Source organism: Acromyrmex echinatior, chromosome 11 (genome assembly GCF_024713525.1).
Source record: "Acromyrmex echinatior isolate Ae372 chromosome 11, ASM2471352v2, whole genome shotgun sequence".
In the NCBI taxonomy this organism is placed as follows: domain Eukaryota; kingdom Metazoa; phylum Arthropoda; class Insecta; order Hymenoptera; family Formicidae; genus Acromyrmex; species Acromyrmex echinatior.
In genome coordinates this window covers 9,905,461-9,920,654 of record NC_141862.1, presented here as the reverse complement: position 1 = coordinate 9,920,654, position 15,194 = coordinate 9,905,461, and the positions used below count along the sequence as shown (strand labels likewise).

At 40.9% G+C, this 15,194-nt stretch overlaps 1 protein-coding gene and 1 long non-coding RNA gene across 2 annotated transcripts; one reads left to right on the top strand and one right to left on the bottom strand.

The window, feature by feature from the left end:
- Positions 1-346: 346 nt before the first annotated feature.
- Positions 347-10,232, bottom strand: Amun (protein amun). Its single transcript, XM_011060232.2, has 4 exons — positions 8,380-10,232; positions 4,114-4,210; positions 3,243-3,558; positions 347-2,919 (listed from the first exon to the last, which is right to left on the bottom strand). The coding sequence occupies exons 1-4, from the start codon at positions 8,526-8,528 to the stop codon at positions 2,462-2,464; spliced, it is 1,020 nt and encodes a 339-aa protein (XP_011058534.1). The 5' UTR covers positions 8,529-10,232; the 3' UTR covers positions 347-2,461.
- An 848-nt stretch (positions 10,233-11,080) lies between these two features.
- On the top strand, positions 11,081-14,676 carry LOC147908135 (uncharacterized). Its single transcript, XR_015546747.1, has 2 exons — positions 11,081-11,161; positions 12,478-14,676. It is a non-coding gene; the product is annotated as an uncharacterized LOC147908135 (long non-coding RNA).
- The last annotated feature ends 518 nt before the right edge of the window (positions 14,677-15,194 follow it).

Sequence of the window (15,194 nt, the reverse complement as noted above, 5' to 3'; positions counted from 1 at the left end):
TAAAAAGAAACGAACGGTGTTTGCAAAATAAATGATTTAAAAAGTGGACTATGGGACAGAGGTGAAAAAAAGGATGTCGATTATTATTTTTTTTTTTTTGATGTAAAAGTTGAAGACTATGAAAATTCAAAAGCTAAAAATTTGAAGGCTTCAAACGTGTTCATTAAAGTATTTATAACAACAAAATTCAGAGTTCCAAGATCAGAGAAAGTTTCGATAATAATAATGTTCTTCAAATGAACTCTTGAATAGATACGTACTAAGTACTTAAATAATTAGAATATTCTTAAGAACTATGCGCGCGTAGAAGTATATCGCAGGCCGGACGCTATTTTACTGAGCTTGATGGACTGAAAGCATTACTTTTATTTCTTTCTAAAGTTTTTTTTACTTACAAGGTATTTGGTTTACTCCATGCATCACTCTGACATGCAGTTTTCTCATTAGGTATATAAATTATGGTAATGATTCGGTATTATATATAATAATTATAATTATAATAATTATTATTTATCATTATTATTAATATTAATATTATCATTGTGTCCAGTATTTCCTCTGCCCTTATTTTTGCTACTCACGGAGTGCTTTGCTCTCTTCTTCCTCCTCTCCTCATTCACATACATTTCACCCAATCTCTCTCTTCCTCTCCTTTTCCTTCTCCTTTCAACAATAATTGTCGCTTCCGAAGGAATGATTCGAGAACTCCGCTGCATTGACTCACGTCGCGCGAGACTAATAAGGCGTGATCGAATATCGATTAACTGAAAGTGACGCACGCATCCTGAAATTAATTTACGGTTCTACAATTCGTAGATTCCTTTCAAGAATTCCACAAATTTAAGAATATATTAAATTTAATTGTCGAGAAAACTGAAAACTGCCGTCTCTAAACGTCTAGGATACGAAGAACTGAAATCTTTCGAAGAATTCACGGAGCTTCGTGTCGATGCTGAATATTTACGCGCGTAAAATCATCTCATTATCGCATTGTATGCAATTTCGGAGTAGATGGAAAATAAAAAATGTATCTCTGCTTCTTATTGCATATGCATATAAACGTCGCATATGAAGTCACGGCTTCACTCTATTCGTAGAGTTCACGGTTTACGCGTAAATATGCAAGATCGCTTTACGAAAACATTCTTTGAAATTGATCGAATTATTGACCTCGGAGATATTAAAAAAAAATACGTGCGTCGAATACTTTGTGACGATCGTAGATACTTCAACAAAAAGTTGCTACGATGATAAATAGAACATCACGAGGGGGAGTCTCGTTAATTATTTACGACATGCGACATCACGAAGGGTGAATTAGAAAGTGGACGATGTGTATCAAGAAAGTTTTGCATCATCTTCTTGTTTGTAGAACGGCAGTTTCAGTTGTGTTTGAAGAGCAGTGAACGAGGAGCCGTGGAAGAAGAGGCGTTCGAGTATTCGGAGAATCGGCAATTCAAGGATTCAATAACGCAAATATTCAACAAAAAAAAATTATCGATAAAATTCTCTCGAAATTCTATAAACATAATAATTCTATTTAAATTATCAATTTTGAAAACTTTAAAGCTTTATCTTCTCAAATTATAGAAATCAATTTCTTCAAACCTTTAAATCTTCTCAAATTCTAAAATCCAAAGTGCTTAATGTAATTCAAAGAAACAAAAATCCTAAATACCGTAAGTATTAAACGCCTCGGGAATGACATATCGATCGAAAAAAAAAGAAAAAAAAACGAAAAAGACAATTAAAAACCCGTCAAGAGTGCCAGGGATACAAAGGCTTATCACTAGATTCGTGAAAGGTCCTTTATTTCTAACAACACTGAGTATATACTTTCACGTTTCCTCGTCCGCTCCAACATACTTTATACAGGAGATCCATAATCAAAAGGTGGTGCAAAACTCTTGTTGACATTGTGTGAACGCGCGAAATTGTCCGAACAACAACAACAACGGCGAGGATCCAGCAGTCGTCAGACGAGGATACGAACTCGTCCGGTCACTTGGTAAAAATCGTTACCAGAACGGGAGGAGCGTAAAGAAATGAGATATAACGAGACCGTGGGCAAGATGCGGGAAGGATTTGAAAGAGGAGAGAAAACAAAGTGAGAGAACTCGAGGATTCGAGGATCCCAGAATCTCCATCCGAATCTCCGGGGTCATGCGAATCCTCCTCTTCTTTCCTCTCTTTTTCTCTCTTCTTCAGCAAGAGTCGAGGATGAAGTGAGCGGCTGTGCTCCGTCCAAGCAATCGCGCAATAGAGTAATTCATCCATCCATCCGCGTCCGTCCGTCCGTCCGTGCATCCATCTCTATACTACCTATCCGTCCGTCCGTCCGTCGTCCCATCATCCGTTTGATGATTCAGAATCGACGACGCGGTGCCGCGATGATCGACAGACTTCTGGCGGGCACGAAAGTGCTGACGTTGTTGCTCGTCGCGTCACCGAGCCGATCGGGTCACTTCTTGCTCTTCTTGGTGGGCGGTTCCTGCGCATCCTGCGAGTCTTCTTCGGTGTCCTCGCTATCGGTAGGTCGTGGCGTCGCGTTGTTGCTGCTGTCATTGGTAATGAGGGAATCATTTGTGTCCTCGCTGGCGCCCACGACGGGATGATCGCTGGCGGTGATTGGTGTCGCCGGTTTGTCCATCGAGTCCTCGGTAAAGGATGTCGTCGTGCTGTTCTCATCGATCGCCGCCGGATCGAGTGCCGCCGGCGTGTCTTTGCCATTCGCCACCGTTTCTTGATTACTGTCATCCGACGGCTCTGTCGCCTCGCCGTTGCTGGCACTGTGCGAATTGCCGTTCTCTGTCGAGCCCGGAATGCCGTCGAGCAGTTCCGGCTTCAGCTCGGACGCCACATAATGTGTCCACAACGCCAGTTCGACTCTATGTGGGCTCCATGTCTTGCCATTTGACGCTGGAACAAAGAAAACATTTTTCATGACATTTCAAAAACTAAATCCTTCTTTTGTAAAGGAATGTTGTAAAAATATAAAATCCAAGGATTTAGTTATGAAACAAGTGATAATGACAATGTTATTAAATTCAAGGAAATACAGTAATATGTAATATTTTACTTGAAAGTACGGAAATATAAAATTAGAGAGGTATTCAAGAATCTGACGATGAGAAACCTCGGCCATGGAGAAATGAGAATCTCATTCCAAGGACTCGATACGATAAACGTGCGCGACTCTGGGATTGCGCGCATGCGGCAAGTAGTGATTCATAATCGCTTACCCTGTTTGTTCAGCCTCTCGACGGTGTTCTGAATGTGCTGGACAAAGTTTAAGTATTCCTTAGTGGTGTAATCGATACCCTCGATCTCCGGTATCGCCATCAGGCACTCGTCCGCCATAAAGGGCGCGTTCTCCGGTGACGCCGCGGCGAGCAGGGCCGATGCCATCGTGGTACCGACGCCTTTCAGATTCGACAGCGCCGTGATCGCTTGCTCGAGATTTGGGAGCTTCTTGAACGCCTTCTTTGTTTCTGCCATCACGGCGCGCGGTGTGTTCACCTTCACCAGGTAAGACAGCTGTGGGTAGAACTTGCCGCGCTGAAAACAAAATGGCAGTCAAGCACCCGTTGGAACATCTAGATGGATCCTGGATCAGGTTTTACAAAAATCTTTCTATTTAGATCCATCGAGATGTTGCTATGTTCAGAGATTCAGTCTCCGCCAAATCCAAACCTTACAAGTTTAAGATCAAACTAATTACTTTAAAGGTATAAATTACGTATAATAAATATAAATCTTCTTCGATGATTATATTTCCACGGAAATAATATCATTTTTTTTTGTTCTAAATCGATTTCTTTACTCTTCTCTATCAGTGTAATCTTTTTATCCATGAGAACTGGTTTCGCGCAGTCCATAAATTATAAGTTACAATATCCTTTTTCTTCCGAATCGCGTATGTACCAAAAGAGATAACAATAGTATTTCACATCATTGTTCTCGCACCGCTCGACTGTCATTAAAGCAGTTGATAAAATTCGCTATTTTTTAGTTAATAAAATTCGTTAAAATTTAATACAGATAAAATCGTGTTCAAACTCGGCGGAGTCCGATCCTCGGCGCAGTTGACCAAACAAGGAAAAAGCAGCTTACTATTTGCTTCCATTTCATCGTCTGTACCAGCTCCTCGTGATTGAGATGCGCGTCCTTGCCGCGTGCCTTGATCTTCTTCGGAAGCTCATTCTGATACCTGCCAATACAAACAACAAGATCCGTGCGATCAAGATTGATCTATCGTTCAAGTTAAGAGGAGGAGCGCGCACAAGCCCACATATACACACACACACACACACACACACACACACACACACACACACACACACACACACACACACACACACACACACACACACACACACACACACACACACACACACACAGTCTCGCGTACGCATGAGCGAACGAACAGGCGTGACGTAATCGCGCCGCCGCCGTCGCTGCTGCGGAATACAGGAATTCGTTAAAGGCTCGATTAAAAATACAAACGCTGCCGCAAGAAACTCGACACGCCCCTCGTCAACGATTGGAGGGTATCCATCTTTATCGCGCACGTGGATCACACGTGGATTCGCACTGTGACGTTCCGTCTTCCTTTCTCAATACCCATTACAACCGGAATACAAATACTCAAAACTATCATAGGAACAATGGAAACTAATATTATAAAATTGAAGACTATCAAAGCGGCGTCTACAATCAGACTTTAAAGCGTAAAGCATAATCTTTAAGCCTCAAGCCATAATAAATTGACCAATCAGAGATTATTCTCCTCATATTCGACTGTGATTGGCTAGTTTCTTACAGCTTGAGGCTTAAAGCTTAAGTTTTAAATCTTAAAATCTCACTATAGATGCTATTTCAGATGGATCAAGAAAGATTTAACATAAATGAGTGAAAGGAAACCATATTCGGTCAAGGCAGGTTTTGGTACCTAATATTTTTGTGAATTTTCTCAATTTCCAGTTCATGTAGAATGCCAATTATAAAACTGAAGGCTGTTGCAAAATTGAAGAAACGTAACATTGTAAAATTAAAGAAAGCCTAAGTGCTATTAGAATTGAAAAATCAAAAGATTTAAGGATCCGAATAATTCGAAAGAATAATCAAGATTGAAAGATCACATGCTCATTTTTTATACTTTTTTCCATGCTGACAAATTATTAGGATAATTCGTATTATTTTGTACCGAATTTCGCAAAATAATAAATCGGATTTCAATGTTATTGCAAATAAGCGGGATTTATCATTATTCAATATACTTTCAGAAAATCTCGCATTTGCCCGGGAAATTATTAAATTTGCAACGCGCATATTATGTTATCTTGCGAAATCTGTTCAAAATCAATTATAATTTATAAATCAACTAAAATTTATATATTAAGTAAGGTTTTCGATAATTCTTATTACAGAAATACGTATTAAATAAATAGTCAGCGATTATTATACAGCGCGATGACGATCTCTTTTCTTATTTAAGTTAAAAATTATTAAAAAATCGTTCGATAAAATATATAAAACGCTTAATCACATATAGAAATTTTGAAATTAAATCTGTATCTCCAAAATTTGAAAATTCACTCTTTCCGAAGCAAAGAAATCAATTTCAAAGGTGATAATTGCTCCACGAGCCGTTTTTTTAACGCGCATCGTTAAAAGTGCCGTATATTTTTCCTCCCTGCGTCTCTACCGTGTTTTTTCCTCTCTGTAACTCTTCCGTTTTTTTTTTTCAAATAAATTCCCATGTCCGCGTTTACTCTTTAAAGAGATATTTTCAATATTTTCCGAGCCAAATAGCAACGTTTCACAAAGTTGAAACGCGCGCTGCACCTCGTAATACCGCATATCCGCACACGACTTGGCACCGTGGAAAAGCAGCCTTGACACAAACTGGCCTCAATGGGAATGAAAACAACGGTACTCCACTTCTCCTGACCCCTCCGTCGCCCTCGCCGTCGCTTCTGCAACACGGAAGAAACTGGCGCGTAAAGTCTGTCCTCCCTCTCCCCCTATTCAACACCAGCCTCTTACTCGTTCGTTCTATCACTGTTCCCTGTGTATACCTCTTTTTCTTACAGTCTCATCGCAATATATTGCGATTGATAAAATGATCTTGTTCGATCCCATCACGCCTGCGAAAACAAACAATATGAGCTTATCACGAGATTAATGAAGAAAAAAATGTATTTATATCTTGCTTTTTTTCATAGACTGTTCTTTTACTTCCTATGTAGATTTATTCATTCATTATTTTCAATGAAATTGATATTTAAACGCGTTCAGAACAGTTATGAAGAAATTATCCTTTTAAAATTAATTTTTTTATCGAGATATTTTTTATTTTTATCATCTTTAAAAGGGATTGTCTTAAATCGTGATTAAATTTTGGATTTTATAAAAATTATTTATTCATTACTTATTAATAATATAATAATATTCTTTATCTAATATTAACGGAAACTCTTTAACGATTATCGATTCTTTTAAAATAAATTATTTAAGTTAAAAATAGGAGAGTCACGAGAAGTTATTAAAGCCACGTATTGGAAGCTGTTCAGTACTTTGAAGAGGAGTTCCCATTTTTTGGTGGATCCCATGATCTCCTTAGATCCTTAAATCCTTAGATTCTTAAATAAGAATATAACATACGATCCTATTAAGATTCGTAATCTACAGTTTTATGTTTCTGAATTTTGTTCTATTTAAATTCGTTTGATATTTTTTTTCTAAGTATTATATCGGTTCTTGAAGTTCCTTTGTTCTTAAATATCGCATACTGTAAGTATATCCTTGGCGCACTTTAAATTCTTAGATCCAAAGGTCTACAGTCTCAAAATTGTCCTGTGGATCTAAGAATATTAAATTTTCGAAAGTAAAAGCAAAAATTTATATATTCATTTTAATTATGACCCATGAATTTAGCTTCATAAAATTTACAAAATAAAATTCTGAAATCTTTTTTTAATAAATTTTAGATTGCCGAAATTGTTTTTTAAAAATAAATTAATATTATATATTACTTAAGTGTCGACCGTAATTCTTTAGATAGAAATCTAATATTGACTAATATTAAAAGACAGTAATTAATAACTTATTTTAAGTATTAAAAGCACTGCAATACTTTTAGCACTTCAAATAAATAATTAATTACTGTCTTTTAGTAATAAATTAACTAGAATTAAATTTCTGTGAGAGAAAGGAGCTAGCTTATTAATATTATTATAATATATAATCTAAAAACCCCTTAATCTAATATCGTCAATTATTTAAAGTGTTCTATTAATCAACGGATTTCTTTATAAACAGATAATTATTCATAAACAGAACGAGTAATGAATCATTATATAAATAAACATTCTTTGCGTGATATCACGAATTACGCAATCCTTTTGATTAATCCATCTTTTTAAATTTTTTGTAAATATTACGAATGTAATTACATCACGTATAGATTAATCATTTTGTCAAAATCAATAATCATATCAGCGATGAAACAGGAAATTATCTACATTTCAATTCCGCTCGTTTTACATGTTACTTACACAAATAATTAACGCACGCGCTGCAACTTATTTATATAAATAAAAAATGCAAATATAAAACATTTCTTTAATGAATATACACTATAAATACATAACATACAATTATATATTTCCACACGTATATACGCGGGTGATTTATTTATTCCTTTCTTTTATCTCTTTATCTTTTCTAAAAAAATCTTCGATCAATTAGATGAGATAAAAAAAAGAATAATAATCTCCGGCAATCGCATTCCTCATCGACCTAGTTTCATTTGTTCATGACCAGAAACTAAAAAAAGGGGAAAAAATGGGATTTGCATTTTTTTTGTATCTACTTGTTCGGAGTATCATTCTATCGCGGGACAGCTGACCACGTGACGGCGAGAATCTGTCCATGAGAAGTCCGCGGGGTAAATCCCCCTCGATTCTCGACAAGAGTGAGCCGCGAGGGTGACATACGGGCGCGCACACGCGCGGCGTTGCCGCTCTCTCGCTTCGCTCGCTCGCTCGCGAAGAGCAGTGCGAAGCGGGTTCATTGTCCCGCGTGCGCCCCGTGGTAGAGCGCCGTTTCCTCCCTCGGGCCGCCGTAATGTCGGCGGCCCATCAGCGACGGCAGCGCGTTCTCCCTCTCTCTCCCTCTCTCTTTCTTCCTCACGCTATTACCTCCTTCTCTCTATCTCGCTCGTTCCTTTTCTTTCTCGCACACGCACACACACATACACGCGCGCGCACGCACATTCTCTCTCTCTCTTACACACACACATGCATACACGCTTGGAGGGGAAATGACAGCGTCGTTGTGCGTCCGCCGTCGCAGAGTACATTAAGCCGTACTTACCAATTGTCTAGCTTGATCAGCTCTTCAGGTTTTTTCGACTTGTGATCGGCCTTGAGGCGCAGCGCCTGCGGATAAAGTTTGAGAACGTGTTCGAACTGCGTCGCGGTGCCCTCCGCGAAGAAAGTCGCTGTGTCTTTCACGGAAGCCATTGCGATAACGCGGGCTTCGATCGACGGCCGTCGGGGCGCAGCACCAGCGCCGCCTATTGCCGTTGCTCCGTAAATCGCGTCGGCCGTTCCCGTTGCTGATGCCGCCGCCGCTGCTCGCTGTTCTCTCGCTGTTACCACCGCCGCCGCCGCCGCTGCCACGGGCGGCGTTGCCGCGTCTCGTCTGCTCTTTGCCGAGGAATCCTACTTCACCCTCGCGAATTCCCTCACCAGTGCGGCGCGAGTAAGCGCGTCGCGTGGGAAATCGATGACGGTGGTGGGAGAGCCGCGTACCGAGACGTTACGGCTCTCTCGACTCTCTCGCGAACGGAAAGATTCGTAGCCTGCGTCTGCACGGACGTAGAATTTTAACGAAAATGTTGAATAAAAAGATAACTATCACTGTACGTTTCTTTTTCTTTTCGGCAGGGGAGTCGATTGCTCCCTTTTCTCTCTTTCTCTTTCTCTTTCCTTCTCTCTCCGCTTGACGTGCGTTTAAAAAAAAAAAGAGTACGAATGGATAAAATGTATCTCGAACGTATTCAGAACGAAACTGTCCTCCCAGACACTGTGCGACTACACGAGAGAAAATCACACTGTCGTAAGAACTCTCTGTCGGATCTCGCTCGACACTGGCCCGGGTGGGGAGCCGACGCGACGTTGCCAATAGGCGGCAGCACCGCTCGGGTTGCGCCTCTATTCCCACTCTAACCTGACTGCGCCTCGCTCCCTCTCCAAAGTGCTCGTTGCTTCGTCTCTCTCACGCACTGGGAAACACTCCCGTGCGTCCCCCTACTCCCTTCTTTCGCTCTACTGGGAATATGTCTGTCACGCTTTCTCCACCGAGTCGCTATCCGTTTCTCTCGCTCCGCTCCGACGGCTCCGGCTCGTCCCCTCTCTCTCGCTCTCGCTCGCTTACCGTCTCGCTCCCACGGAGTCCGTATCTCTCCCACTTGATCGCCGCTTATTCCGCTCTCCCTTCCACGCCCGTTCCGTGTCCTTCTCCTCGCTACCGCGATGTCCTTGTCTACCGCCTTTGATTGCGCCTATATATCTCTTACGCGTCTACCTCTCTTTTTTTCCTCTCCTCTCTCTCTCTCTCTTTCTCTCTCACTCCCTCTCCCTTTCGCACCACGTCGATCTCGCTCGCTCTCACGGGGCCGCGAAATTCGGTCGAACACACGCGGCGACGTGCCTTCGACACTTTGTGTAGTGTGTCGGAGGGGAGCGCGAGATTTTCACGGAGCAGCTCCTTTCTCCAACTGAACGGTTCAGCGCGCCTCTCCTCTTTTTTTCCTTCTCGCACGCAGAGCACGTACTCCGCTCCCTATCCTTCTCTGCTTGACAATAAGCGGTATCAACGTGACTCTCCGTCGTTCCTCGCGTGCGTGTCTCTCGTCGCGGATTACAACGTGATTCTTTTCTGTGCTCACTGGATACTCTCGCGCGCGCACGAAGGCACCGATGATTCGTAACGCTGTGAACGTAGGCACGCACGCAGAGACAGAGAAAGAAAGAGAAAGAACAGCGATGGAATAGCGCGTTTCTTCGCGCGGAGTCGTACAATAAATATCCGTATCTGCTTAGTATATATTATAAGCTACGATCGCTCGATTTTCTACCAACGTCGCCCGACAGGCGTGTTTCCACGTAAGCGACTGAGGTTACGTTGCGCGACGACCGCCTCATCGACGACGGAGCCACAGAAAGCGGCGATTGGTCGAGCACGGTCTCTCTCAGACTATCTTTCTCTCTCCCTTCCCCCTCCTTCTCTTTCTCTCCCTCTCCACCACTCCCGTTGTCTCGCTTGATGTTCGCCTTTATCGCTAGCTCGACGTCGATATTTCCTTTTTCTTCATATCGCGACGGGAATATCGCGACGAGATCCGCGATGAGGTCGACGATCATCGATTGCATTCGCAAATAACGTCGATAGATCGACGAAAAGTCGTATACGACTGCGTCGATGCGTGTGTGTGCGTGCGTGTGCATGCGTCCCATTTGTGCACGCGAGCGCGCGCACGTCAGCAGAACAGAGCGGCGAGCGCACCCCTGTTTCTGTCTCGAATGGTCTCGAAAACGGGAACGCGGAGGAAACGAAGGAAACGCATGTATTACAGCCAGCCAACCCGAACAGCCAATCGTTCGCTCCGTCGCGCGCGCACGTGTGTGTGTGTGTGGCCGTAGTACATCGACCGGCCGAGCGAGGGCAGCGCCGTTGCTCGCCGCCGCCGTCGCGATTGGCACCCCGCCAGACCCTCTCCTGTCCCCGATGACCACTTCTGACAAGCGAGCGAGCGAGTGAGAGAACGCACGAACGAACGAACGAACGAGCCATTCCTCCCCTCGTCGTGTTCGTACGTCCGGACACCGCATCCACCGTCAGCTGCGCATTGCGCCCCCCTCCATGGCGCCGTGCTGGAGGATCAGTGGAGACACGGTGTTCAGGGATGGATAAAATAACTCGGAGTTGTTCCACCGTTGTTGCTCCGAGAATGTAAAAACAGATAGAAATTTCCACGGCGAGATATTTCTTTTATTATCAATAATAGATTTTACAAAATTAACGCGATAATGGCGTAATTACCTTCGTTATCGCGTGCCCGATAAGCTCCGAAGTTACTGGCGATTATTGTGTAAGGTCATAAACAAGTAATTACTCGGAGCAGTAAACCGAGAGAGAAGACGCTCGAATTTATTTTTGAAGTTTATACATACGTTACTATATAAAGTATCTAGGTACCCAACGCGCATGTATCCGTAGAAAACTGTAGAATAGATTCGCTGTAGGTACGCTTCTTTTTTATTATTTTGTCTCTTTTATCTTTTCTTGTATACAACCAGAAATTAACAAACAAGATAATCAAAAGTTTAAGAAAATTTGATACAATTGTTACAGCAATGGTTATTTGAGCTAAAGTTATATTATACAGCTGCCTGTACAGGGACGCATGTATACTTTGCGAACGGATGTCCCACGACTGAAATGGTCGACTGTTTCTGGCAGTCGCTTGAGGCTGATTTTCGAAGAGTGAATCTTACGCAGCTGCGTTCAGATGATATGTCGGTGTGCACATTTGCCAAATTTTATCATCTTGCTCGCGTGTAAGATAAAGATGTAGCGCTGATGAACCGTGTTTTTTTGAAACATCCAGTAGAGCGTGTTGGACGGCGATTTATCAAAACTGAGAAGCATTCCGTGTTGTTTAAATTCCAAAATCAGATGGCGGGGCGATACGAAAAAAAGAAATTGAACGCGCACTCTGACTTTGAAAATAATTTTCGTTCTTCTGCAGAGAAATCGTGAAAGGTCAAAGATACAGCGCGTATAAATCTCTTGAAAGGTCAAAGATACACAAATGCAATTTTTTTACAAAGAGTTCAATTTTTGATAGAGGAAAGTAATTTCAAATGATAAATTAAAAAATTTTTTAAAGATCTGAAGTAATTTTGAAAAATCATTAAAAAAAAATCACATCGCGTGACTACCCGATGTGACTTAAATATATTTAAAATAAGCTTATTTAAAATATTCTTATATGCTAGAATAATTATACAGAAATATTTGCCAAAGTTTAACAACAACTTAAATAAACATTGTAACAATTTTTCAAAATTTTACGACAAAGTAAATTCGTTCGAGTATTTTTTCTTCAGAGTATACATTCAAATTCCGACTTCCTGTGCGTTCAATAAGTCCCATAGAGGGACCCACTTTCTAAGTAATATAGATAAAGATACGGCAAAGAATAAGGCGATAAAGGTGAAGGGAACATTGAGTTTTCCCAGGAGCGTCTTTCTGCATCTTGACGCCCCGCTTTCCACCGTCTCGCTACTTTTTTCCGAAATAACTCGAGTATTCGAGCGTTCCTAAATTTAAACGACTCGGGCTGCCGGAGATTCGATCGTCCTTAAAACTGTGATAATGCCTTTTCCTTTCTGCCTGCTACAGACGGAGCCCCGTGAAGCGGAGTGGAACGGAGCGAAGCGAAGAGAAGCGATTGTGTGGAATATAGGCACAGGCACGTAGGCCAGACAGATAGGAAAGCAAGCAGCAAGCAGGCAGGCCAGGCAGGCAGGCAGGCAGGCAGGCAGGCAGACCAGGCAGGCAGGCAGGCAGGCAGGCAGGTAAACGGACATGCCGAGTATAAGCCTCGGCAACATGGCCGTCGACTCACCGTTATGCGCCTCGTGCCCCCTATACAAAAGAGAAAGGGCCGCGCCGGTCGGTCCGCCCCCTCTGTCCCTCGGGCGCTTGAAATTCAATTCCGGCACTGCCGCGCGGCGCGGTTGCCAGATCGACCCTCGTTCGCTCGCTCGCTCTCTCCTTCTCTCACTACCATCCGTTATCGAACGTTCGATTTACATCGAGCGAGCGGCGCGGGAAGATTTTCGTCGAGGCGATATCATTGCGACTTTGCGGGGAAAATTGCAGCGTGACGCAAAAGCGTGAGAAAAATATGTAAATAATAGCCAATGTGTAACATTAATTATGACGTGATTCTGACTGAAACGAAAACATGGACCGAAATATTGAAAAACGAGGAAAAAAGATTAATAATAGACTGTGCTGTCAGAGAACGCTCTAGCTGAATCATTTGTATTCGATTTCCTTCGCCTCTTCATATCACGCGTGTCGCGCGCACGAATGGTTTTTTTTTTGCCACATCAACGAAAAAGCCGTTGAGTCGATACATTGATGTATTATACATAGAGATATTCATGTGAATTCTTATTTTACTGTGACGGTTTTTTAAATCGTTTTTGTGTATGGAATCGCAAACACATCAAACGGAACGAATACTACTGTCGAGGGATCGACTCTCTTAATCCGGAGAACGTATATAATTAGTAGACCTACACGTGCACTCCAATTAGCGATTGTCAATGCTTGTTGTATTTTCTGATTGCACTCATATATCAGAATTCATTTTTATCGTATCTTAAAAATCTATTAGTCTATTAAAAGTCTAGAGTATAAAACTGAATACTATTGCATACTATTGAAATTGTATCTACTCGCTAAATTATTTTTCCCTTTCATCGTAAATATTTCAGGATGGTCTTTAACTATTTTATAAATATATAAATATATATAGGGTGATTCTTAATTATTTTAAGAGATTTTAAGAGAGATGATTTCTCATATTTTAATTCAAGACGAAAATTAAATTTCTTTTACTTTGTATTTAAAAATATAAATGTCTTCAAAAGATGAGCCTTTATGTTCTTTCTTGAAACATACATGAAATTTCAACAAAATAATTCGAGTGAATTTCGAAATTTTTGAAAGTTTCCTTTTTTCTTCAATTTTGATATCCATATCTTTGAAACTAATTGCCGTTTCGGACATATAAATTTTTTGTTTTAAATTTTAAAAAATGTAAGGAATAGCTTCTTAAAATATTTTAGAATACTGGATCACTCTGTATAGATTGTTACAAAGATAGATATAAAAGGTTTATATTGGACGAGCTAAAAATTTCCGGGAATATTTCTTTTTTTTTCATGAATAAAACGACGAGTCAGCAAAGTGTCGCCAACGGGGAGAGTTGCATAAGATCGAGTCGCGACTTCTCGCGATACATGTAATTCCGATTACGTTCAGATGACGATGACATTGAAAACCCTTCGATTTGCAAACATAGATGAGGATCAAAGTGTACGAAAAAAAAAACAGCAAATAAATAATACTGCAAGTCTTCAGAGTCAAGCATGATGACTCGCAAAAAGTGTCATATATCTGACAGATGCAAAAGAACTAAAAACATGAGGAGGTTGAGAATATGATTTCTTGGAGGCAAATACCCTGGCATTTCGTGCCAATTACATGATGCAATTAATATAGATACAGATATTGATTATTAGCATTATGTATATGTAGACTATATTTATAGCGATTATATTTTTCTAGGCGTACGAGCTTGGAGGAGAGAGGGGATATTATTTAATAGCTAATTTAATTTATAATATTATTTCAGTATGTAATTTCAAGTCCGATAATTGCAAGATATTTTTAAAATTTATATATAAAATATTATTAGGCATAAAGACCTAGTCTCGATTTATTTGCAGCCCTTCTCTCTCTTTTACTTAATATATAATTTCCTTACTAAAATTAATCAACAAATATAACTGAACTAAAAAGAAATTCTCGTAGAAGTGTGTTACCTATATGGATTTTCTGTGGCACGTTAGAGACTATTTTTAAATCAATTCAATCTTCCTATATTTGTGCCTTTCTATTCTTATCTACTCTTCTTTCAATTCTCGCGATGGAACAATGAGAGAATGAAAAAAAGCATTAATTCCTTAATCAAAATTAAGATATGTTAACGAATTCCCTTCCGTTGTTGCGAGCAATGTCGCGATTTCGTTACTAACAAAGTCGACGATAAGAGGTAACCAAGAAACTTCCAATACATCGCGAAAGCTTCAAAAAGATCATTGGTTACATTTCACAACATAAATTTCCATTCGTATTCTTTATTGTCCACTCGTTTCGCTGACTAAAAATCATAAGTTTCTCAGCGAAAAGAAGGAAGAGGGGGGGGAGGAATATAATGTGTGCTCAGATATGCTCGTGATGTCGTGGTGACGATTCCGAAAACGGAAAATCCTGCCGCGCGATTCGAGAGCGCGTCATCGCATCGCCGCCACACTCGGTGC

What these genes read in the sequence shown, in the direction of transcription:
- Amun (XM_011060232.2), bottom strand. Translation starts at nt 8,528, where the DNA reads ATGGCTTCCGTGAAAGACACAGCGACTTTCTTCGCGGAGGGCACCGCG. An exon ending in CTGATCAAGCTAGACAATTG is followed by an intron (nt 4,211 to 8,379) that starts GTAAGTACGGCT and finishes TTGTATTGGCAG; the next exon opens with GTATCAGAATGAGCTTCCGA. An exon ending in CGAGAGGCTGAACAAACAGG is followed by an intron (nt 2,920 to 3,242) that starts GTAAGCGATTAT and finishes TCTTTGTTCCAG; the next exon opens with CGTCAAATGGCAAGACATGG.